The sequence below is a fragment of the Acomys russatus genome, chromosome 3, assembly GCF_903995435.1.
Source record: "Acomys russatus chromosome 3, mAcoRus1.1, whole genome shotgun sequence".
Lineage (NCBI taxonomy): Eukaryota > Metazoa > Chordata > Mammalia > Rodentia > Muridae > Acomys > Acomys russatus.
Window position 1 is genome coordinate 82080996 of NC_067139.1, and position 26326 is coordinate 82107321.

Here is a 26326-nt window from a genome sequence, read left to right on the forward strand (position 1 = left end):
GTAGTGGATTGATGGATCTGGTTTGAAATCCAATCTCATGACTCTTGTCATGGTGTGTGTGTGTGTGTGTGTGTGTGTGTGTGTGAATTAGGGAATTGAACCCAGGGCCTCCTGTATGCCAAGTACACATCTTGCACTGAGCTGCACTCTGAGCCCCTTGAGTCCTGTCTTTATGGTTTTGTAGCAGGGTGACTTTCAGCATGCTATTTGCTCAGTGTGAGCTTTTGTTTCCTTGTAGTTAGATCATCATGTTACTTCCATAGAGTTAAGTAAGCACCCACTGCCTATGACAGTTTCTAGAATGAGGAAGATGCTACCAGTCACAGCACTTACTTTGATTGTTAGATATAGGGCCAGAAGAAAATGTGACAGGCCATATCATCTGGTGAATACAATATGTAGTTGCTTCTTTTATTTGAATCACCAAGAATCCTAAGGACTTCACATTTTTACTTTTCTTTCCTCCTGATTAACTTGTTTAAGGCGTTCTTCATGTCCTCATTCCTAAGGGTATAGATTATAGGGTTCAGTAGAGGGGTGACAGCAGCAAAGAAAGCAGATACAATCTTGTCCTCTGGAAAGCTGATGGATGGGCGTGAATAGATGAAGATACAGTGTCCCAGAAACAGTGTGACCACGGTGAGGTGGGCTGCACATGTGGACAGGGCTTTCCTCTTGCCTTCAGAGATCTGTTGTCTCAGACTCATGAGGATCACTGCGTAGGACACTACAATAATCACAAAACATACCACAGAGATCAGCCCACTGTTGGAGACAATGAGAATCTCAATGATGTGGGTGTCAGTGCAAGCCAGATTGATCACCTGAGGTACATCACAGAAGAAGTTGTCAATCTCATCAGGACCACAGTAGGGCAGCTTGATGGTGAGTGAGGTAAAAGATATGGAGTGGATGGTCCCCGCTGTCCATAGGGCCACACCCAGTATCATACACACCTTCCAGTTCATCACTGTCATGTACTGCAAGGGTTTACAAATGGCCACATATCGATCATAGGCCATGACAGTAAGCAGGAAGATCTCCGTGCAGGCAAAGAGGTGCAGGAAGAATATCTGGACCACGCAGGCATCAAAAGAGATGAGCTTTTCTTCTGACAAGGTGTCTCTGAGCATCTTTGGGACAGTGACAGTGGAATGGCAGACATCAATAAAGGACAGATTGCTGAGGAAGAAGTACATGGGGGTATGGAGCCGGCGGTCGTAAATGATCGTTATGACAATGAGGATGTTACCAATCAGTGTCAGGATGTAGAAAATGAGGAACATGACAAACACAGCCATCTGTATCTTCGGATTCACAGATAAACCTCTGAGCCGGAATAACGTCACCGAAGTTTGATTGAGGAGGACGGCCTTTTTCATTCTTTTAGTTCTCTGTCAGAAATTAGAGTAAAAACTTGAGACAAATGTAACATTTAAGATTTGCGTCAACTAATGGGAGGATACAAGGGATGGGATAAACATTGAGATGTAACAAGAATAAATTAATAAAATAAAAAAAAAGTTTTGCATCAACCATTTGATCACCTAATTACTTGGTCACTTATGACTTCATTTATAGCAGGAGTTTGTGGGTCAAATATCTTGTGTTTCCTGTATTTCCTGTTGCTTCCCTCCTTCTTCCCTTGGTGCTGGGGATTTGATGGCAACTCTGAGCTACAACTTCTGTCTTGTGTTTCCTAAAAAAATTCTTGGTAGGGACCAGAGGGGTTAAGGACACCACAAGAAAACCCAACCTACAGAATCAACCAATTTGGGGTCACAGGGTCTCAGAGACTGAACCACTGACTAGGGAGCCTGCACGAGACTGGCCTAGGCCCTGTGCACATGCGTTAGAGTCATGCAGCTTTGTCTTCTTCTGCGACTCCTAACAGTGGGAGCAGAGGCAGTCTCTGACTTGGTTGCCTTCCTTTTGAACCCTTTCTTTGCACTGGGTTGCCTCATCTAAGAGAGGAGGTGCTCAGTTTTACTGTAGGTCAGTATGCCAGTATGCCTGGGCTGGTTGATATCCATGGGAGGCCTGCCCTTTTCTGAAGAGACGTAGAGAAGGAGTGAATGCTGGGGGTTGGCAGGGAGGGGAGGTGAAGGGAGTGGGAGGAGAAGAGGGAAAGGACACTGCGGTCAAGATGTATAATAAATGAATAAATAAAAATAGTAAGAGGCCCCTCCCCACTGGAGGCTTCAAGTGGCCTTAGACTAGAAAGAAAAAAGTATTTGTGTAGGTAGATAAAAAGTATTTCCAAAAACGCGTGTGGGATATTCTCCTACGTTTCTGTATATAGTATCTTCTCCTAAGTCTGAACTATGTCCAGATGCTTTGTAACATTAGGATTATCACAGAAAAGCAGCAAAGGAGAAGAAGGGGCTATGACCAAGCTCTTCAGATCCAAAATAGTGTCTTCTTATGCGATAATCAGTTCTAAGACAGACACTCTTGGAAATGAAAGAATTAAAAAAATTCTTTTAGTTCTCATTTATCCTGTTAGTGGCCAGTCCTGGCATACTTAAGCATAGACTTTCCTCCATAGTGTAGCAAATATAGCTTTGGCTCTTTGACATCTACTACTGAGTCAAAGGAACAGACTGCAAGGTAAATAAATCCCTGTCTGCAGTGAGTGGGTGCTGTGCTCTGAAGAGACCCTCCCAGGACTGAGAGTTCAATACCAGCAACCGGTGGGGGAGCTGCTAGCAGACAGCCTTGGCCCGCCATCCAGCTTTGAGAAGTGTCTTATGTATACACCGCAGAAGGGCAGCCCCAGTTCAGCCACTGGTGGAATAAAGGATGCTCCTCTTGCCCCAAGTCAGGATGACTGTAATGGACCATCCTGGCTCCAGCCCTGTCATGGACCTGATGGAGTCCCTGAGACTGCAGAAGAGGAGGAGGGAAACTCCTCCCTCTGCCCAGCTAAGCTTTCTTCTTTCAAGGATGACAATTCCTAACAAATATTCTGCACTCTAAAAATTTTTTCTTTCAGCTTCTTTGCTCAATTCTAAACCCAGACCTTAGGCGCAATGCAATAATGAATTCAAACAAGCTTTTTCTCCCTTACTGAAGCAATGTGTCAGTGCTTAGATTTAGGTTACAGATTTTTTTGAGACAGACAAATAGCCCAGTCTTGCTATGTAGATGAGGATGCCCTTGAACTCCTGATGCCTCTGTTTCCACTTCCCGAGTTCTGAGTTTGCCATCAGACCCAGCTCACAAAATGGAGTAAGGTTCTCCTCACATTAAGTAGGTACTTGGTCTAAGGTCCGTAAACTTGGCCTTTGAAAATGGTTTCATGCATTTACTTCTCACAACAACACGATCAGATAAGCAGGGATAGTTTTTAATTACTCCCGTCAGAAAACTGAAGCTCAGGCAGAAAAGAGGCAATCTTCCTTCTTTAGAAAGCTTGTAGGGTAAATCACACGGGTGCAGGGGACGGAATCTTCTCTGAGGCTGACCACACCCCACTGTCAGTAACCTGAACCCACTCTACAATCCTAGTAACACAAGCCAAATGGAAGAGTGTCTTACTAATGTACACTGTTAAGAGACCAATGGACAGGACATTCTCCACAGTTGAGTGGAGAGTGGGGTCTAACTTTCACACAAACTCTGGTGCCCCATATTTGACCATGTCCCCTGGATGGGGAGACCTCGTGGCACTCAGAGGAAGGATAGCAGGCTACCGAGAAGAGACTTGATACCCTATGAGCATATACAGGGGGAGGAGGTCCCCCTCAGGAACAGTCATAGGGGAAGGGAGTAAGGGGAAAATGGGAGGGAGGAAGGAATGTAAGGATACAAGGGATGGCTTAACAATTGAGATGTAATATGAATAAATTAATAAAATAAATAAAAAAGAAAATGGTTTCATATTGATTGTACTTTTCACTAGCTCCAATCACTTTTTTCCATGTTGCTTTGCCCTGTGCTGAGAGCCTAATGTCCATGATGTCAGTTTCTGAGGGTCAGAGCCATTCACATTGCTGCTGGTCAGCTGGTCATGTAGCTGTGGTGCTTGTTGAGCAGCTCTTTAGGTAAGGCTGTGCAAACCCTAGAAGCCCTAAGCTCCATACAGGCTTGCCTGCGAAGGTCCAGGCATAGCACCATCTGTGCATTGACTGCATCATCCTCAGCTCTTCAGTCTGTTGCTTGATTTACTGGCTTATGAGTAAATCCAGAGGAACTCTTTTGTTTCTTTTATATTAGCTTTCCTATGATCCAATTATCACTGGTACTTTAAAATAATGTATATATGTGTGTATGTATGTATGTATGTATGTATGTATGTATGTATGTATGTATGTATCATCTATCTATCATCTCTCCATCTATCTTTTATTCTGTGTCCATGGTGTTTTGTCTGCACATATTTATGTGTACTGTGTGCATGCCTGGTGCCTGTTGAAGCCAGAGGAGAGCATGAGCTCCTTCTGTAACTGGAGCTACAGATGGTTGTGAACTTCCCTGTGAATAAGGGGAAGCAATAAGGTCATCTGCAAGAACAGACAGTGCTTTTCCTTTTAATAACAATTGTAGGTTATATATAATAGTCACATTCTTGAAGTTAGTTGAGAGTCTAGTTTTTTTCCATTTTACAAATGGCAAAAAGGAGGCATACAGAGGTAAAGCACTACCCAGGCTCAATGCTACACAGCATTGCAGCGACACCTGGTTCTAGGGTTCAGGTCTCCCGGCCCCAGGCTTTATCCACTCTACCACCACTCTGAACTTCTGTGGGGTCAGCATAATAGGAGAGTACAGAGGGGGGTTTCCATGACCTCTTTCTTCTCTTGGGTGTTCTGAGTCAGCTTAAGGTATGGCTTTAGGGAACCCCATTTCTCAAGTCTGCTCAATCCTGCCATCTTTGCAGATAGCTTTCCATAGCTCACCCTGTCTCTCTTTGTCCACCAGACCCCCTAATCTTGTGGTGTCCATCTTATAGCATTCCTCAGGATCAGACTTCTCTGGACAAATGAGTTCACCCATCATGCCTAGGGGCAGATTCCCCTCTGTTCCAGCCATTTATAATGTTCCCTGTTAGTCATCGTGCCAGCCTTGAGCAAACAATGGCCACTTTTGCTGTTCATGTCAAAATAAAGATCAATGGTAGTGTCAAACAGAGGCACTAACCAAACAGAGCTGTGACAAGCAAGATAGTTTTGCACAGAGGTCTTTCAATTAACACCTAGAATTTACAGGAACCTCTTTACTCAAGTATGGATTGACATTACACTTTGTCACTTTTCTTAAAACATGCATTTAACAGTTTTTGCTATAGGAAACTATCTCAATTTTTTATTTAGTGACTTACAGCCATAATTTTCTTGTTTTAAAATGGAAACTTGAAGGGCAAGGGGTTGATTTTTAACTCATCATGTGATATTTTTTCTGTGTCAAAGAATTCTGCTTCCTCCTTGTAGGAAGGGCATGTGCACTGTTAACTCACCCTGTCCTCCTACCAGAATTTTCTTGTACTTCTGCACACTCATAGAAAAAATGCTTTGGAAAACATGGTGTCTAAGGACATCAAATATATGATGTCAAAAACATAGGCTTGAGAGATGGCTCAACAGTTAAAATACTTGTCATTCTTGTAGGGGACTTGAGCTTGGTTCTGAGCGCCCGTATTTCCAGTTCCACAGTATCTGATACCGCCATCTGACCTCCATGGGCACCAGACACTCACACGCTACATACACACACATGCAGACAGAACAATTACACACATAAAATGAGCTGAGTAAATCTAAAAATATATGGTGCATTTAAACCACACATTTCAGGAAAATGTAGGAGATGATGGTTAAGAGCAAATTAAGAATAAAATTAAAATTATCTTTAAATCTCACCTGAATGTTTTCAGATTCTCTCAGTCTCTTTAAAAATATCTGAATCTTCTGCCCTGTAGTTTGAGTGTAATGACAGTTATCTTCCAGCAGAAGGAAGAACTTCCTTGAGGTTGGACAGTCAGAAGACCTTGTGTGCATTGATTTTCTGTCTGTGAAGAGGGTGAGAAGCCCTGAGGTTCCCTGGAGAGCCTGTTCACACTTGGTCATAAGTCAGGGCACAGAGCACTAGCTTTGAATTTCTGCCAAAATCATATTTTGTATCTGTACTTTCGTCCTTCTTTCACTATGCAGGCAATTCTGCAGTCAGAGTCCTGGGATGGTGTGCAGTTGACTGAGGCTGTGGTGTAAAAGCAGTGTGTCTGTTGTGTATTTTTTCAGACCTCCTGATGAGTGGGGACTGAGAGCTATGGGAAACCAGTTTCACAGTCGTCCCAGCTTATCAGGACAATGTACTCGGAACACAGTGCATCCGAAGGGTCCTGTGTCATCTGTGCAAGCTGTATCATTCATTCCAGATGGAATATTCAACGCTTAAGCCCTGAAAGGGAATCATGAGGGAAGCGAACAGCTGTGCCTGGCAGCTGCTGCACAGGTTTCACTCTACCTGAAATGCCCAGGCTTTATTTCTGGGGAGTCATCCAGTGACGTCAGCTTGCTAATTTACTAGTTAGGCGAAGTTAACTTTGTGGCAGCTGATGTAATAGCCTTGGTGTCTGTCGCTGAGAGAGTTTAATGAGGAAAACGAGGACTTGAACTCGTAGCTCTTTGGGGGCATATTGCGTACAATTAAATTACCTACTAGTATTTAGTGATCCGATGTGAAGAAGTAATTTCTAGATGATGGCTCTGGGTTTTCTTACTTAATTTATGTGAAAACACAGATATGATAAGTGTATGCATATGGGTGTGAGGGCTGGTCGGCCCTCTTACGGCGTATGTGCCTCTTCTGGGAGCTAGATTGTCTGGGTGCATTTTTAAAGTTCTAGATGTATGACTTTTGGGAAGTGCGTCCCATCTCTGAAACTTAGTTTCTTCTCCATAAAGCATAGGTAGGGTTGGCAAGATGGCTCGGCGGGGGTAAAGCTTTGCCATGTAAGCTTGCCAGGCTGAATTTGATTCCTGGGACATGGCTAAATGTGGAAGGAGAGAACCAATGTCACAGAATTGGAGAACTCTGACCTCTACCTGTATGCTATGGCATGTACTTATGCCCCCAAACCAAATTAATAAGAATAAAATGCAGAAATTTTAGAGCTGTTGAGATATTTGCAAAGCAGGTGGCATTTATAGTTCCTTATAAAACATGAGCTTTAGGCAAAAAGTCAAACAAATATTGAAAGCTACTGTCACTATTTTTGGCCTCAAATTTTGTTATTTCAGACAATGGTAAATATCTTGTATAAATCAGAACCTCTTGCCTTGGTTCTCATTTTGCTTTCTCTTTTCTTTAGCTATAATGAAGTTGGTTTTTAAATTTGTGAAGAAGAATGCAATGTGGAGAGATGAGGATCATACTGTTTATAAAATTAAATGTGTGTATTTTTACAATTTATTATTTTTCATGTATGAGTGTTGCATGCATGTATGTCAGTGCACCACATGTATGCTTGGTACCCAAAGCGATCAGAAGAGAGTGTCAGATCCCCTAGAACAGGAGTTACTGACAATTCTGAGCAACCACTTGGGTGCTGGGAACCAAACCCAGGCCCTCTACAAGTAATTAAAATTTTGATTTATCTTTGAACTTTTGAGACAGAGTTTCTCTGTGTTATAGCCCTGGCTGTCCTGGAATTTACTTTGTAACCAGGCTGACATTGAACTCATAGGGATTCTCCTGCCTCTGCCTTCAGAATGCTGAGATTAAAAGCATGTGCTACCACACCTGGTTAATTTACTCTTAGCGCTCTCTCTCTCTCTCTCTCTCTCTCTCTCTCTCTCTCTCTCTCTCTCTCTCTCTCTCTCTCACACACACACACATTCTATTCATGTTATGAGGTACAATGCCATGTTTGGTGTGTGTTTATTTATATAATGTATATATCTGATTATACATATCCACTCTCTTCTCAAGTATTTATCAATTCCTTATAGTCAAAACATTCTCAATTTTGTCTTGTACCAATTAAGAAATATGTGGAGACACAAAGCCCCCCCCCCCAGAGTTCAGTGTATTTTCGGGGATTCCAAGATGGCGTCGACCAGTATGCACCATAGCTTATCTATTCCGAGGAGACCAGGGACATGAATGGAGCCACAGACTGCTGGATTTTGAGAACTGTAGGTGAGTGGGGCCCCAAACTCCGCAGACCACCAGTGGGTCTAACCCTGGGACAAGCAACTGCCCGGAGGTGCTAAATGCACTCCCCAAACTCTGAAACGAAATCCACAGCCAAGCTGCAGCTGGCAATAAAACCCAAACTCGCCATTTGGGGAGGGGATTTTCCGGAACCCCCAACCTGAGGAGTCTTAGCGAATAGGGTGAAACTACCATTGAACCTCTCCATCCATACCACGCCAAACTGCAGAGGTTACCTGCCTAGTCTGAGTAGAAATACAGGTGGTGGGACTCACCAAAAATAGCTAGAGCTGGCGTGTAGCTCGCGGTCCATGCCTGGGCCCAATCTGAACCCAGACACAAAGGACTGACCCTGCAAACAGGGGCAGTTAGAAACCAGCGTGGACTGCTCCCACAGCCCAGTGGGACCGCCCACGTTATCAGGAGACGTGGGTCTTGCTTGTGGTGTCTAACTGCAGACCTAAAGCGAGCTGGGAGCGTTCTGGCTTTCACTGGCAGAAAGAGAAGATACAGGGGATTCTCACCAGCGGTCGGAATCGCCATTTCAATGAAAATGATGGAACAACATACCCAAATTTGTGGGACACATTGAAAGCAGTGCTAAGAGGAAAATTCATAGCACTAAGTGCCTTTAAAAAGAAAATGAAAACATCTCACATAAACAACTTAACAACATATCTGGAAGCTTTAGAAAAAAAATAAGCAGAAACACCGAAGAGGAGTAGACGCCTAGAAATAATCAAACTCAGGGCTGAAATCAATTAGAAACAAAGAGAACAATCCAAAGAATCAACAAAACCGAGAGCTGGTTCTTTGAGAAAATTAAGAAGATAGACAAACCGTTAGCCAACCTAACTAAAAGACAGAGAAACACTATCAAAATAAACAAAATCAGAAATGAAAAGGGAGACATAACAACAGACACCGAAGAAATACAAAGAATCATAAGAACCTACTTTAAAGGCATTTATGCCACAAAATTTGAAAATCTAAGGGAAATGAACAATTTCCTCAACCAATTCCATTTGCCAAAATTGAATCAAGACCAGATAAACAAATTAAATAGCCCTATTTCACCTATAGAAATAGAAGCAACCATTGATAGTCTCCCAACCAAAAAAAGACCCAGGGCCAGATGATTTCAGTGCAGAGTTCTACCAGTTCTTCAAAGAGGAGCTAATACCGATACTATTCAAGCTATTCCAAAAGATAGAAATGGATGGAATATTACCAAATTCATTCTATGAGGCCACAGTCACATTGATACCTAAACCCCACAAAGACCCAACCAAAAAAAGAATTTCAGACCAATTTCTCTTATGAACATTGATGCAAAAATACTCAACAAAATACTCGCAAAGCGAATACAACAGCATATCAAAGACATCATTCACCATGACCAGGTAGGCTTCATTCTAGGCATTCAGGGATGGTTTAACATACGGAAACCCATCAATGTAATCCACCATATAAACAAACTGAAAGAGAAAAACCACATGATCATCTCTTTAGATGCAGAAAAAGCATTTGGCAAAATCCAACACTTATTTATGTTTAAAGTTCTGCAGAGAGCGGGAATACAAGGCACTTATCTAAACATAATAAAGGCTATATACAGCAAACCAATAGCCAATATTAAATTAAACGGAGCGATACTCAAGGAAATCCCTCTAAAATCGGGGACCAGACAAGGCTGCCCTCTGTCCCCATATCTCTTCAATATAGTTCTTGAAGTTCTAGCCAGGGCAATAAGACAGCAAAAGGAGATCAAGGGGATCCAAATGGGAAAAGAAGAAGTCAAATTATCCCTATTTGCAGATGATATGATAGTGTATATAAGTGACCCCCAAAATTCCACCAGAGAACTCCTACAGCTGATAAACACCTTCAGCAAATTGGCAGGGTACAAAATAAACTCAAAAAAGTCAGTAGCTTTCCTATATACAAATGACAAACAGGCAGAGGAAGAAATTAGGAAAATTACTCCCTTCACGATAGCCACAAACAATATAAAATATCTAGGAATAACCCTAACCAAGCAAGTGAAGGACCTATTTGAAAAAAACTTTAAATCTCTGAAGAAAGAGATTGAAAATGACATCAGAAGATGGTGGGATCTACCTTGTTTGTGGATCGGGAGAATTAACATAGTAAAAATGGCCATCTTACCAAAAGCAATTTACAGATTCAATGCAATCCCTATTAGGATACCTACAAAATATTTTGAAGATATTGAAAGAAAAATTCTCAACTTCATAGGGAGAAACAAAAAGCCCAGAATAGCCAAAACAATCCTATACAATAAAAGATCCTCTGGAGGAATCTCCATACCTGATCTCAAGCTGTACTATAGAGCAACAGTAATTAAAACAGCATGGTACCAGCACAGCAATAGGCTAGTGGATCAATGGAATCGAACTGAAGACCCAGAGATGACCCATACACATTTGGTCACTTGATTTTTGACAAAGAAGCCAAATCCAGTCAATGGAAAGATGACAGCATCTTCAAGAAATGGTGCTGGTCTAACTGGATGTCTACATGTAGACCCCTATTTGTCACCATGCACAAAATTCAAGTCCAAGTGGATTAAAGACCTCAACCTAAAACCAGAGACATTAATTCAGTTAGAGGAAAAAGTGGGGAAGAGCCTGGAACATATTGGCACAGGAGACAACTTCCTGAACAGAACACCAACAGCCTAGGCCTTAACGCCAACAAGTAATAAATGGGACCTCATGAGGCTGAGAAGCTTCTGTAAGGCAGGTGACACTGTCAAGAGAACAAAGCGACAGCCTACAGACTGGGAAAAAATCTTCACCAACCCTTCATCTGACAAAGGTATAATACCCAAAATATATAAAGAACTCAAAAATTAAACACCACCAAACCAAATAACCCAATAGAGAAATGGGGCTCAGAACTAAACAGAATTCTCAACAGAGGAATATCAAATGGCTGAGAAACACTTAAAGAAATGCTTGACCTCAGAGATTTGCATTAGAGAAATGCAAATCAAAACGACACTGAGACTCCATCTTACACCCATCAGAATGGCTAAGATTAATAACTCAACTGACACCACATGCTGGCGAGGATGTGGAGAGAGAGGAACACTCCTTCATTGCTGGTGGGAATGCAAACTAGTACAACCACTTTGGAAATCTATCTGGTGCTATCTCAGAAAAATGGGAATAGGGCTTCCTCAAGACCCAGCTATTCCACTCTTTGGAATATACCCAGAAGATGTACTACCACACAATAGGGACATATGCTCAACCATGTTCATAACTGCCTTATTCATAATAGCCAGAACATGGAAACAGCCTATGTGCCCCTCAGTAGAAGAATGGACTAAGAAACTGTGGTATATTTACACTATGGAGTACTACTCAGCTATTAAAAACAAGGAATTCCCAAAATTTGTGTACAAATGGATTGAACTAGAAATTATCATAATGAGTGAGTTCACCCAGAAGCAAAAAGAGTTAAATGGTATATACTCACTTATATCGAGACACTAGTCCAAGGGGTAAGTCTCCATGAAAAACTTTACCTATCAGGAAAGTGGGTCAGAGGGGGAGGACATCCTATTGAGACTTTAAGTGTGAAAAACCTGGGAGAATGAGGAAATAGAAGGATCCAGAGGGTCCTGGAAAACTACAGGCGGGTCTGGGCCCTGGGGTCCTCCTCAAACTATGGCACCAGCCAAGGAAAATATAGGCAGTAAACTTTGAACCCCTACCCAGACTAGCCAATGGACAGGACATTCTCCACCGTTAAGTGGAGAAGGAGATCTGACTTTCACACAAACTCTGGTGCCCCATATTTGACCATGTCCATTGGATGGGGATGCCCGGTGGCACTCAGAGGAAGGATAATAATAGGTCACCAAGAGGAGACTCGAAACCCTATAAGCATATACAGGGGGAGGAGGTCCCCCTCAGTCACAGACATAGGGGGCAATGAGGGAGGAAGCGGGAGGGGGGGAGGAATGGGTAGATACAAGGGATGGGGTAACAACTGAGATGTAATTTGAATAAATTAATAATAAAAAAGAAAAAAAAAGAAATATGTGGAGTTATCTATAGCAACCCTATTGTGCAGACAAGACTTCTTGCTCCTGTGTAAATACATACATTTATTGTTGATCAGTGTCTTCCCACCCCTTCAAACCTCTCCTTTCTCAGACTCTTTAAACTTCCATTCTACTCTCAATTCTTGTGAGATAAACAGTCTAAGACATATTTCAATTGTGAATTAACACAGCATTTACTTTTCTGAGCATGGATTATTTTATTTAACACAATTATGTTGATTTCCACTGATATATCTAGTGACAATATCTCTCTTTTCAAAAGTGGCTGACACACACAATATTTTATTTTATACACATATCACATTAAAAAATTCATTAGTTGATGAACACTTAAGTTGTTTCCATTTCTTGATTTTGATGAAAATGCTCAACAAACATGCAAGGGCATCTGTCTCTTTGAGGGACTGATTTATTTCTTCTGGTATACCCACAGTGTGCTTGAAAAAATTATATGGTAGTTGTATTTTTAATTTTGAGGAACTGTTTACATATTATTGGCTTAATAAAATAGTAGGTAATGATTTCCTTTTCTCCAAATCCTTGCCAGCACAGTTAATCTTTATTTGTGTGTGTGTTGTTGAAAGATTATTAATATTTAATATTGAATTATTATTTTAGTAACATCAGAGGCTACTCCTTAACCAGCTTTACATCCAAACACCCACACAGAGAGAGTAGGGTCTATATAATTAGCCTATAGCACAATGCTGCACAATAATTACTCCATCTTAAACCTCCATGCTAGGATAGCTTCCTCCCATTCTCATTTCCCACTTTATACTTGTTTTTTACTCCTAACCTCCTAGTGCTTCCTGCTCTTCTCCTTGTGGCTCCATCTTCTCCTTCCTTCTCTTTCTCCTGCCCCTCCCCCAGGATCAGAATGTCCCACTCTATTCTCTGTTATTGCTCAGTATTATCTACTTGGTTTTTATAGGCAATAGAGAGAACAAATGGTGACATGTTTACACAAACTTGAAACAGGAGATATTTAGAGTAAACATCACAGTGCAATGCCTGGATTGATCCAGAGAGTGGGATGGAGAAATAAACACTTGAATGAACAGAGGTAAATTGTACGCGGTCCACAAGAACAATCTGTCAACCGTGTGTAAACAGTACTGGAGAGAAAACTTATGACCTTCTACAATACCAACAACACCTTTTATTTGCATTTGGAAAATCTTTTATTTTGAAACAGGATTTCAAAGTTTTTGTTTTTAAATTATTTTAATTTTATTTTATATTTTGTCTTTTGATTATTCAAGACAGGGTTTTTCTGTGTACCTCCTGCTGTCTTGGAACTCACTTTGTAGAGCAGGCTGGACTCAAACTCAGTGATCTGCTTGCCTCTGCCTGCCAACTGCTGGGATTAAAGGCCACCACCCTGTATCTATCTATCTATCTATCTGTCTGTCTGTCTGTCTGTCTGCCTTGTCTGTCTGCCTTGTCTGTCTATCTATCTGTTTATGGGTTTTTTGAGACATGGTTTCTTTGTGTAGCCCTGACTGTCCTGGAACTCACTCTGTAGACCAGGCTGGCCTTGAACTCAGAGATCCACGTGCCTCTGCTTCCCAAGTGCTGGTATTCATGATGTGTGCCACCACTGCCTAATTCTTATCTTTATTATTAAGATAGTTTTAAAAAATTCATTCTTTGAGAATTTTATACAATGTATTTTGACATTATTATTTACCCTCTTCTCACTCCTCACAGATTCTACACTCTTCCTTTTCCACAAAACTCCATGTTTTTTCTCTCTTAAACAAACAAACAAACAAACAAACAAACAAAGCAAAACCATACCAAACCAAACCAAACCAACCAACCAACGAACCAACCAACCAAAGTAAAGCAAATTCAAATCCAAATCTAAATCATGGAGTACAATCTATTTGACTCACAATTGTTCCGCTAAGCCCCTATCTTGGCAATAATCTAATTTTACCTTACTGGTTTCTGAAGTTATTTCAGGCTTGTTCACGTATGAAGATTTGGCACTAGGAGCTTCCAGTAAGAGAGAACATGTGATGTTTGTTTTCTGGTCTCGGTTACCTCTCTCAGTATGATCACTTACCTTCAAAATTCATGACTACATTTTTTATTTACGGCTGAATAGTGTACATGCACCACATTTTCATCATACATTTATGAGCGGTAGAACATTTAGTTTTCCCCCAGTTCTTAGCTATGGTGAATAGAGCAGCAGTGAACACGGCTGAGTAAGTATCTGTGCAGTAGAATGGCCAGTCCTTGAACATGTGCCAAGGAGTGGTACAGCTGGATCATATGGTAGATGAGTGTTCAGCTGTTTGAGAATTCGCCACACTGATTTTCTTAGTGGCACCAACAGTGACTGAGAGTTCCCTTTTTCCTGCATCCCTCCCAGCATTTGTTATTGCTTGTTATTGTTGACTTTTGCTTTTCTGACTGGGGTACATGAAATCTCAAAGTTATTTTGATTTGCATTTCCTTAATTACTAGGGAAGATAAATATTGAGACATTTCTTAGCCATTTCCCCCCTTCTTTGGAGAGCAATATATTCAGGTTTCTGGTCCATTTTTCAAATGGGTCTTTTTTTGGTTAGTTTTATTTTTTGACTCTTTGCCTTTTGAGTCCTTTGTATACTCTGGGTATTATTCCTCTGTCAGATGTATAGCTGGCATAGATCGTCTCCCACTCTGTGGATTTCCCCTTTACCCAGTTGTTTCTTTAGCTTTGAAGAAGCTTTTTAGCCATATAAAGTTCAACTTGTCAGTTGTTGCCCTTGATTCTTGGGCAATAGAGTCTGACTCAGGAAGTCCTTTCCTACAATGCTACCATGTAGGGTGCTGCATGTGTTTTCTTCTTGTAGTTTCAGTCCTTCAGGTGTGAGGTTTATGTCTTTCATCTATTTGGAGCAAGTTTTTGTGCAAAGTGATAGGTATGGGTCTAATTTTATTCTTCTGCATGTGGGCATCTAGTTTCCCCAGCACCATTGGTTGAAGATACTTTCTTTTTTCCACCATGTGATTTTGACATCTTTGTCAAATATTAAGTGGTTAAAGTTTTGTGTATTCATGTTTGTGTCTTTGATTTTGTTGTATTTATCTACATGTCTGCTTTTGTGCTAGTACCATATTGTTTTTAGTACTGTGAAATGTATCTTAAGATCTGGAGTGGTAATTATTCGGCATTGCTGTTTTTGCTCAGGATTGTTTTGGATATCTAAAATATGAATTTTAGAGTAGTTTTTTCTGTTTATATGAAAAATGAGGTGAGAATTTTCATTGTGTTGCATTGAATCTGTAAATACTTTTGGTAGAATGACCATTTTTGGCAACGTTAAGTCTACCAATCCATGTCCATCAGAATGTCTTTTTCAGATTCCAGTGTTATTCCTCCCTTTTTCTTCAGAGGCTTAAAGTTTTTGCTGTAGAGAGTCTCCACTTCCTTGGTTAGGTTTACTCATGGATGTCTTATTTTTGTGAAGCTATTGTGAATGAAAGTGTGCCCTTCCATAACCTTCTCTGCATGTTTGTTGTTGGTACATACAAACGCTATTGATTTGTTAGAGTTGATTCTATATCCTGTCATATTGCTGAATTTATTCATCATTTCTAGAAGTTTTCTAGTGAAATTTTAGGTATCTGAAGTGTAAAGAGTGGTGGTTTGAATAAGAATGGGATATGTACCTATATTTGAATGTTAGCCATCAGGAATGGCGCTATTTAAAAGTATTAGAAGTTAGAAGAAGTGTGTCATTGGATTTGAGGTTTCAAAAGCCCATGCCAAGCCTAGTGTCTCTCTTTGGATTGCAAATCAGGATGTAGCTCTCAGTTACTGCTCCAGCACCATGTAACCCACCATGATGATACTATACTAAGCTTCTGAAGCTGTGAGCAAGCCCTCAACTAAGAGCTTTCTTTTGTAAGAGTTGTCATGGACATCGTGTCACTTTAAAGCAGTAGAACAGTAACTAAGACAACCAGTCTTACCCAGTGGTGGCCTACAACAGTGACCATCCTGGAAAGACATGGCCAGTGGTCAAATAGGAGCACTGATGTCGTGGGAATAATCAACTACACTCTCATTGGGCTTATGGCCCACTTACGGCCCACAAGTCAAACTTCACATCTGGCATGGTTACCAGAGCCAAGAACCTGTGGCTAGAAAGGTCTTGGGGCCTAAAGAGGAACTTACTGGTAAATGGACATAGTATTAACCTGACCCCTAGTGATTTATTGTTGCAGCCAGAGATTAGTGCAGGTGTCCACCCTCATCCAAGAAGCTTCCTTTTGCAGTATATCATGATGGACACAGAGATCTGAAGGGCTAAGGTGCAGAGAATAAAAGACTGTGGAATTCTCATCCCTAAGTGGGACATCTTTTATATTCCTTCTTTCCATGACTATAGGATTTAGGAAGAGGGGAAAGAAAGATTATAAAAGCAAGAGGTGGTAGACAACTACAAGGAATGTATTTTCTAGATACAGGAGGGCAGTTACACATATGGACTCATAGCATTGCACATGACCCACGCAAGCTCCAGTCAGAACAGTTCCAGTAGAAAGAAGGAAGGCCCTACCCCTAGCAAGAGAGCTATTGGCAATTGATAGCTTCTGGGTGTGGGGAAGTCAATTTTCTTTAAGGATATGGGTTGACCATGCTTTAGTGAAGGCTACGTATCCAAGAGTAAACAGACAGCATAAACTATACTTGGTGGCTTCAAAATATGACACAAGGTTAGGTAGGTAGGCAAGGTGGGATGGATCTTGGAGGAGTAGAGGGAGGAGATGAGTTTAATAAAAAATATATTATGAAAGTTTCAAGAACTTATACAACAAGAAAATAGAAAGATGGATTTTTAAGCGCATTCTTCAAAAATCTAAGTGAATTAAGTAAGGTAGATAAAAGGTAAGACTACAGTGACACACATATAATATTAAAATTTCTAATGCCAAACTTCAATACTTCAATATAAAATTTCTACTTAAATGGATTTCTAAAATATATGTCTAATTGAGGATTACTTAAAGGTATTTGTTTTCTTTTCAAGCTTTATTAAAATATAACACAGTAGTTAAATGTACCAGACTGGTATAGTCAACTTTTAGGTGTTCAGTTACTGTACTTGGAAGCCTATACTGATGTGGAAGGAGAGATTTAAAGGGACAATGGTTTGCACCTTACCCTCCAAGGTCAACTAGGTCCCAGAGACCAAATGGGTATCTTCCAAAATGCCCTGTAGCTACAGCACATCACTTGTTCTCTTCTCCAGGGAGGCCATGGAGAGTGCATTGGGTGGACTGTAGCCACTGTGCAGTCTGCAAAGTAAAGGCTCAACACTCCATACTTTTGAGTGAAGTTGTGGTTAAAAGCCTTTGATTTGTTCTCACATAGATTGAACAACTTAAAAGGAAGGCTAGAGAAGCAGGAAGTTCATCCTGAAGACCAGGAACCTCAAGGGGCATTAAAAATATCATCATCATCATCACCACCACCACCATGGCCACCACCATCATCAAACAACAAACAGCATCAGCAATAGCAACAGTCACAACAAAAAGTAATTACTTTTGGACACCTGCAGGACCTTAAACACCCAACGGGAAAGTATAACCAAAGATTAAAGTGACTAGATTAATTTCTTCAACATTCCAGGGGATCTCAGTCCCCAGACATTAGGTTTAAGTCTGTACAAGGTGTTATTTAAACAAACATTCTTCATTGATGAGGAAAGTGCTACCCAGATAAGAGAACGTGGCCTTGTGTCAGTTCAGTACTGAAGTGCCCACCTACAGCCCAGAGAGATAGGGCCACTACTGTTTGAAATTGATGGGTACTCTTTTCAGCTAATCAGGAAATTCTAATAGAGCTTAATTTAGACATTGAAAAAAATCCTGTCTAAGCTCTATTGGTTCCCTAACTAAAATTTGTAACCCCCCGCCCCAACTCCATCTCTTGCATGATAACCAAAACCCACCTATACTTTTTATGGTCCTTTGACCTTCCTTTCTCAAAAGTTCTCCTCCTTACCATGTAGCTGACCTCCATGCTGATACTCAAATGGCATGGCTTCTTTCTTCTCTCTCATGTTTTCCTCCTCCAGGAAGCTGCTGCAATGGATTTTCCCCTTTAAACACAAATGAGAGACTGGGGAGATGGGGGAGCAGGGGAGGGGGAAGGTGGAGGGAGGAAGGGAGGAAGAGAAGGAGGGAGAGAGGGAGGGGGGAAGAGGGAGGCTGGAGAGACAACTTTGTAGTGAGAACACTGACTGCTCTTTCAGAGGGCTTGGATTTGTTACCCAGAGCCTACGTGGTAGCTACATCCAATACCCTCTTCTGGCCTCTGTGGGCATTGAGTACATGTGGTGTAGAGACATACATTCAGGCAAAGCATTTGTACACATGAAATAAAACTAAACAAATTGTGGGAGGGGAGGAGAATAAATGTGGTAAAGTATCTCAAAATTCAAATAAAAAGGTTTTAAACTAAGACTTTCAAGTAATCAGCTTTACATTTGTCTTTTCTTTGTCCCTAGAATAAGTATATTTGATGAAGACTTGTGAGTACTGAGGCAAGAAAGCAATGGAGAGAATAAAACATTGTTGAAAGGAAGATGAGTGTCAGGATTCATGCTGGACCTGAGTTTAAATTTTAAGCCTTGTTAGTCAGAGAGTTTTCAATGTAAGTCCTGAACAGTGGCTCTCAAGCTTTATAATGCATTTGAATCACTCGAAAGACTTACTGAAACACAAATATCTACCAATTCCTCTGTTTCAATATCACCTAAGTTAGGGGCTAATGAGTTCAAGGCAGAAATAGGTAGGTGAATGAGACATTGTGTCAAATTAAAAAGTAAGAATATGGTTGAAGATGTGGTTCTGTGGTAGAACATTTGTTTAAGATGGAACATTTATGTTAATTTCCCAAAACTCCTGTGGTGAAAGTTTTTGTTTCTTGAAAAAAATTATGTTGTGTGAATTTTTTGCTTTAATTTTTTTTGTTTTAATTGTAGCAGTGGGATAAGAGGCTGCTTCACAGCAGGTGATTTTGATTTACCTCATGTACTGGTAGGGGTATGATATTTGCTAGCTGCACATAGTTTGTATGTGGAATTCTAGGGACTCTGGAGAGATTATAAATGGTAGAACAGTGATGCTCCAAAGAAAAAGGAGGAGAAGAAGGAGGAGAAGGAGGAGGAGGGGGAGGAAGAGGAAGAGGAAGAGGAAGAAGGAGGAGGAGGAGGAAGAGGAAGAAGAGGAAGAGGAAGAGGAAGAGGAAGAAGAAGAGGAAGAGGAAGAGGAAGAAGAAGAAGAAGAAGAAGAAGAAGAAGAAGAAGAAGAAGAAGAAGAAGAAGAAGAGGGCGGCTATGCTCTTGGTTGCTGCTGTTGTGAGGTTTGTCAAGTGGCTGTGAGCAAAGGGATGAAGCAGAGGAAGTTGGAGAAATCCTGTCAGTGAAGATCAGCCGTGCAGAGGAAGTTGGAGAAATCCTGTCAGTGAAGATCAGCCGTGCAGAGGAAGTTGGAGAAATCCTGTCAATGAAGATCAGTCGTGCCCCAATGACATACCCAATTGGCAGGAAATAGTCTAAAGAGGTCTAAGTCCCTTTCCTCCTCTAATGTTCTTCTTTTACTACCTAGTGTTGGGGGGGGGGTGGAAGGAATAAAGGTTGGAAGGGAGGTAGAGGTATAAGAACTCAATAAAATAGACTAAAAATAAATGCCAACAAACCCTTTATAAGGTTCCAATTAATTTGATCTAGGGTAAGATCCATGAATCAGTATTTTAAAAAATTTCTGACCTATGCTTGGCTGGAGGACATACTTTAGAAACTATTAGTCTAAAATAATTGTTTGCTTTTTTCATGTATTACAGGACAAGCTTGAGAGAGAGCAGAAAAGCCAATGTAGCTATGGCCATTTGTTTCTCAACAAAGATAACAAGACCTTTCAGTGGGAGGAAAGAGTGATCTTTGACAAACAGTCTTGGGACAACTGAATATATTCAACAAAGACATCTCCTGAGAGTTGTCACTAGCAGCTAAACTAAAGAGATCAAATATAAAGCTCTTAGAGTAAAGGACAGGAGTACTTTTCACAACCCTTGATTTAGCAATGACTTCTTAGAAAAGCCACCAAAAGCACAAGCAATAAAGGACAAAGCAGATATATTGCCTTCAAAATTAACAATATGAATACACAGGACAATATCAAAAAAGCAAAAAGAGCTCTCTGGGTCCTTCCACTGCCCCCACTCTTCCATACAGCTCTCAGCTCTCCCCCCAGGGTCCAGCTGCAAGTTGTGGTATTTGTCCTGAACACCCTGTTGGGTGAAGTTCTCAGAGGACCTCTGTGTTGGGCTAAATCCACTTATAAATGAGTATGTACCATGAGTGTCTTTCTGGGTCTCCGTTACTTTACTCAGGATGATCTTTTCTAGTTCCATCCATTTGCCTGCAATATTTAAGATCAGGAGCTCCACAGGGCGACCACCAAGGTCAGCGGATCTAGACCTAAGGGGCCCTGCACAAACTGATGCACCAACCAAGGACAATGCACACAGAGACCCTAGACCACTGTTCAGATGTAGCTGATGGACAGCTCATTCTCCATGTGTGTGGGGAGGGGGGAGAGAGGGGACTGACTCTGACATAAACTCTGGTGCTGGTGATTTGATCACTGCCCCTTAGTGGCGCAGCCTTGCAGGCCCACAGAGGAAGGGGATGTAGCCTACCTTGATGAGACCTGATGGACTGTGATTAGATGGTGGTTGAGGAGCTCCCCTCCCACATCAGAGGTCTAGGGGAGGGAATACAGTGGAAGAGGGAGGAGGGAGGGTGGAAACTGAAAGATAAGAGTGAGAGAATAACAACTGGGATGTAATGTGAATAAATTATAGTAAGTAAACATATTTTAAAAAGCAAAAAGACAATCTAAAGAATGGAAGAAAATATTAGAAGATCATATTTCTGATAAAGGCTTAGCTTCTAGAAAACACTTTACAAGTTCCTGCATGGCTATTGCTAAGGCTATTGGTTATTCTCCAGTACCTGACACCACTGACTTATGTTATCAGAATTGGAGAAATTGATCTGGTGCCCAAGCAGAAGTTTCTTTTCTACGTCCTGACTAGCATCCATGGTGATGGAGTGTACTTTGCACTCTACTAGAGGAGAAAAGTAATTGTCATTATCACTCAGCTACAAACACTGCAACATATATCACAATCCAGTGCAGACCTCATGCCCAGGAGTAGTTAGCCAACAGAGAATGGGCTCCATTATTTCTTGTGTGCGTACTTTTCCTTTTGTTGTAGTATTTATTAGATGATTGATGCTTTGTTTGTTTGATTTGACCTTTGGTTTTTGGAGGAATTGAGAAAGGGGAAAGAATATGATTAAAACACATTGTCAGTAAAAAAAATTTCATTGAAAAAGAGAAATAAATACTCTCTTTCCTGTATACAATATTCTATGACCTGGACCCCAGCATTTTCAGGACTTATCCCCTACAGCCTTGGCAATCTGTTTAGGCTTGGTTTCCATGAGATCATCCCTAACCACCTGGATACCTGCACAAGCTGTGATTGTTTGCCATGCTTCCTAGTTGTCCTGGTCAAAGGGGTCTTCGACATACACCACTCGATACTCCTGGATGAGGAACTTATATAGGTCAGCCATCTGGTCAAGGGTGATGAACTTGATGGAGTCCAGGTTATACTTGCCTGACCTGAAGAACTCAGAGGCAGCCCCAGCCATGCTGATGATGACCTGGTCAGTGTAGCTGGCCTTTTTAATTAATTAATTAATTTTTTATTTTATTAACTTATTCAGATTACAACTCAATTGTTATCCCATCACTTATATCTTCCCATTCCTTCCTCCATCTCGCTTTCACTCTATTCCCCTCCTCTAGGTCTATGACTGAGGGGGACCTCCTCCCCCACTATAATATGCTTGTAGGCTATCAAGTCTAATCTTGGTAGCCTGCTTATTCTTTCTTTGATTGCCATCAGGCCTCCCCACCAAGGGGAGGTGATCAAATATGTGGCACCAGAGTTCATGTCTAAGTCAGTCCATGCTCTCCACATAACTGTGGAGAATTTCTTGTCCATTGGCTAGATCAGAGTAAGGGTTCGATGTTTACTACTTGTGTTTTCCTTGGATACTGCAATAGCTTAAGTAGACCTGCCTGGACCCCGAACCACCCATCATGAGTTCTTCTTGTAGGTTTCTAGGACCCTCTGGGTTCTTCTATTTCCCTATTGCCAATATTTGTCTTACCTAGAGTCCCAGTGGGATGTCCTCACATATATCCCAATCTTCTGGTAAGCGAAGACTTTCATGGGACATGCCTTTTAGGCTAGTGCCCAATTATAAGTGAGTATATACCATGTGAGTTTTTCTGCTTCTGGGTTAACTCACTCAATATGATTATTTCTAGTTCTATCCATTTGTCCACAAATTTTGAGATTTCCTTGTTTTTAATAGCTGAGTAGTAGTCTACGATGTAAATATACCACAGTTTCTTTATCTATTCTCCAACTGAGGGGAATTTAAACTGGTTCCAGGTTCTGACTATTATGAATAAGGCTGCTATGAACATGGTTGAGCATATTTCCTTGTTGTGTGGAGGAGCATCATCTGGGTATATTCCAAGGAGTGAGATAGCTGGGTCTTGAGGAAGCCCTATTCCCTGTTTTCTGAAATAGTGCCATATAGATTTCCAAAGTGGTTGTCCAAGTTTGCATTCCCACCAGCAATGAAGGAATGTTCCTCTTTCTCCACATCCTCCCTGTAGCTGGCCTTCTTAATTGCAGTCTTCAGCATCTCTGGCACTTCTTTGTTCTCCAAAATGTTAGGCACAAACCGACCCTCCTTATTCACATTGGTTTCACCCTTCCTGTATTTCTCCTTGATGGCATTCTTCAGGTTGTGGTAAACCTTTGGTTTAATTCACAGGGCTTCCTGGAAACTAGAGGTCCCCACAGAAAGGATCATGAACTCTTGTATGGCCAGTATGTTTCCAGCATAATTGCTGATGATCACATTGAAAACTGGGACTGGCAGGATACTATTTACAGCAGCTTGGAGGAGAACTTTTGAGGTACACAGATTAATCTCAATAGTGGGATTACCATGAAAGTCAAAGATATCTCTGGCATGAATCTTGAGAATGCACATGGTGAATTTCAGGCTTTCCAATTGCTTCACATAAGAGAAACAGGTTTCTGAAGACACCAAAGAAAGCATTCAGTAGAAGTTAACAACAACAACAACAACAACAACAACAACAACAACAACATAATTACTAAAGAAAGCCCAAACAAATAAAAATGGAAATGAAAAAGTTAGATTGTCAAACAAAAGACCTCATAGTTAAGCCTCACACCAACCGAGTACAAAATGTGGAAGAGAAACTCTACAAACTAAATAACTTGATAACTCAACCAAATAAAATGTTAAGTCTAAAACAATTCAGGCAAAAATACACAGAAAATCTAGAATATTAGGGAAAGACAAAATCTATAAAAAATAAAAGAAGAAAAGAAGAAATGAAGAAGAAGAAGACTATGTCAAAGGCACAGAAAATATTTTCAACAAACCATATATAGAAACATTTCCAAACCTAAAGAAGGTGGTGCCTAACGAGATACAAGAAGCATGCAAAACATCAAATAAACAGGACCCGGAAAGAAATTCCCCATGATAAATAATAGTTAAAGTGTGAAATGTATACAACAAAGAAAGTATATTAAAATCCACAAAGGACAAAGACCAAATAATATATAATGCCAGATTTATTAGAATTACATCTGACTTCTCAGTGAAGACTCTGAAAGCCAGAGGACCTGGATGGATATTCTACAATTCTTAAGAGACCTCATATGCTAGCTCAGACTAGCATACCCAACAAAACTATCAATTATAATTAACAGGGAAAGAAAGCTTTCCATGATAAAACAAAATTTAAACCATTTCTAATTACCAACTTGGATGTATAGAAGGCACTAGAAAGAAACTTCGGTCTGAAGTGGTTAACCACACCCAAGAAAACACAAGAAATGAATAATTCAGGTAAATCAAAAGAGGAGAGAAAAAGCTCACACCACAACAAAAAAATAATAGAAACTAATAAACACTGTTCACTGATAGCTCACAATATTAATAGTATCAATTCTCCAATAAAAAGGCACAGACTAAAAGTTTGGATTAGACTATATGATTTATCTTTCTGCTGCATTCAAGAGACACACTTCATTATCAAAGATAGACATCACCTCAACGTAAAAAGAGAGAAGAAGATATTCTAAATAAATTGCTCCAAAAAGCAGGTAGGTACAGTCATTTTAATAGCTGAGAAAATAGAGTTCAAAACAAAGCTAATCAGAAGACATTGGAAAGGATACTATGTACTCATCAAAGGAAAAAATCCACAAAGAGGACATTGCAATTCTAAATATTTGTGCACCAGGCACAAGCACAAGGATATCCAAGTTCATAGAAGAAACACTACTACAGTTAAAAATCACATCTCAACCCTCACACAGTGATGGTAGGAGACTTCAATCAATACCCCACTCTTGAAAATAGACAGATCATCCAGACAAAAACTAAGTATAACATCATAAATCAAACGGACATAGCAGATATCCGCAGAACATTTCACCCAAACACTAAAGAACATATTTTCTTTCAGAAGCTCATGGAAGAAAAGATCATCAACAAAATCTGACATCTCTTTATGGTAGAAGTCCTGGAGATATTACATATGCAATGGGAAACCTCAACACAATAAAGGCACTTTCTGCAAGCCCATTCTAAACTGAGAGACACTGAAAGCATTTCCACTAAAACAAGGAACACCCCAAGGATGTTCACTCTCTATATCTAGTCAATATTCCACTTGCAGTCCTAGCTAGATCAATAAGACAACTGAAGGAGACCAAGGGGATACAAATAGGAAGGGAAGAAGTCGAAGTGTCTTTATTTGTAGATGATATGAATCCATACATAAAAGACCATACAAGCTCCACCAGCAAAGTTCTACAGCTGGTAAACACTTTCAGCAAAGTAGCAGGATACAAAATTACACAAAAATAAATATTATTCCTATATTCAAATGAAAAACACACAGTAAAAAATTAGAGAAACAATACTTTTTATAATAGCCTCAAAATATCTCGGTGGTAACTCTAGCCGTGCAATCTAGCACATGCAATAAAGGGTCAATATCCAAAATATATAAACAAATCGTCACTTGCACAGCTAGAGTTACCCCCAAGATAAGTTGTTTAATAAAAACTTTAAGCTACTGAAGAAATAAATTTAAGACTCCACACAATGGAAAGATTTCTTAGTTTCACGGATCTATAGAATTAATGTGAGAATGGCCAATCCCACCAAAAGCAATCTACAGAGTCAATCAATCCTTATCAAAATTACGACACAATTTTTTCCACAGAAATTAAAAAACAATTTTCAGCTTCATAGAAACACACACACACACACACACACACACACACACACACACACACACACACACACACCTAGAAACTAAAACAATCCTGAATAATGAACTGCTGGATGTATCACCATACCCAATCTCAAATTGTACTACAGAGCTGTAATAATAAAAACAACATGGTACTAGACCAAAAGAAGGGACATATTGATCAACAAGATAGAACTGAAGACCCATAGATAAGTCTACACACACATGAACACCTGAATTTTGATAAAGAAGCCAAAAATACACACTAGAAAAAGACAGCACCTTCAGCAAATGGTGCTACATGGCTGCATGTAGAAGAATGCAAATAGATACATCCTATCACCCGGTACAAAACTAGATACATCCTATGACCCAGTACAAAACTAGATACATCATATGACCTGGTACAAAACTAGATACATCCTATGACCTGGTACAAAACTAGATACATCCTATCACCCTGTACAAAACTAGATACATCCTATCACCCTGTACAAAACTAGATACATCCTATCACCCTGTACAAAACTAGATACATCCTATCACCCTGTACAAAACTAGATACATCCTATCACCCTGTACAAAACTAGATAC

General features: G+C 40.4%; 1 protein-coding gene and 1 pseudogene across 1 annotated transcript; both read right to left on the bottom strand.

Annotated features, from left to right (window-relative positions):
- Positions 1-449: 449 nt before the first annotated feature.
- LOC127187232 (olfactory receptor 4E1-like) lies at positions 450-1382 on the bottom strand. The gene has a single exon (XM_051143406.1). The coding sequence runs from the start codon at positions 1380-1382 to the stop codon at positions 450-452; it is 933 nt and encodes a 310-aa protein (XP_050999363.1).
- Positions 1383-21732: 20350 nt separating this feature from the next.
- On the bottom strand, positions 21733-23421 carry LOC127187154 (alpha-enolase-like; annotated as a pseudogene).
- Between the last annotated feature and the right edge of the window lie 2905 nt (positions 23422-26326).

Excerpts from the sequence above, each read along its gene's own strand:
- LOC127187232 (XM_051143406.1), bottom strand. The coding sequence starts at position 1,382 with ATGAAAAAGGCCGTCCTCCTCAATCAAACTTCGGTGACGTTATTCCGG.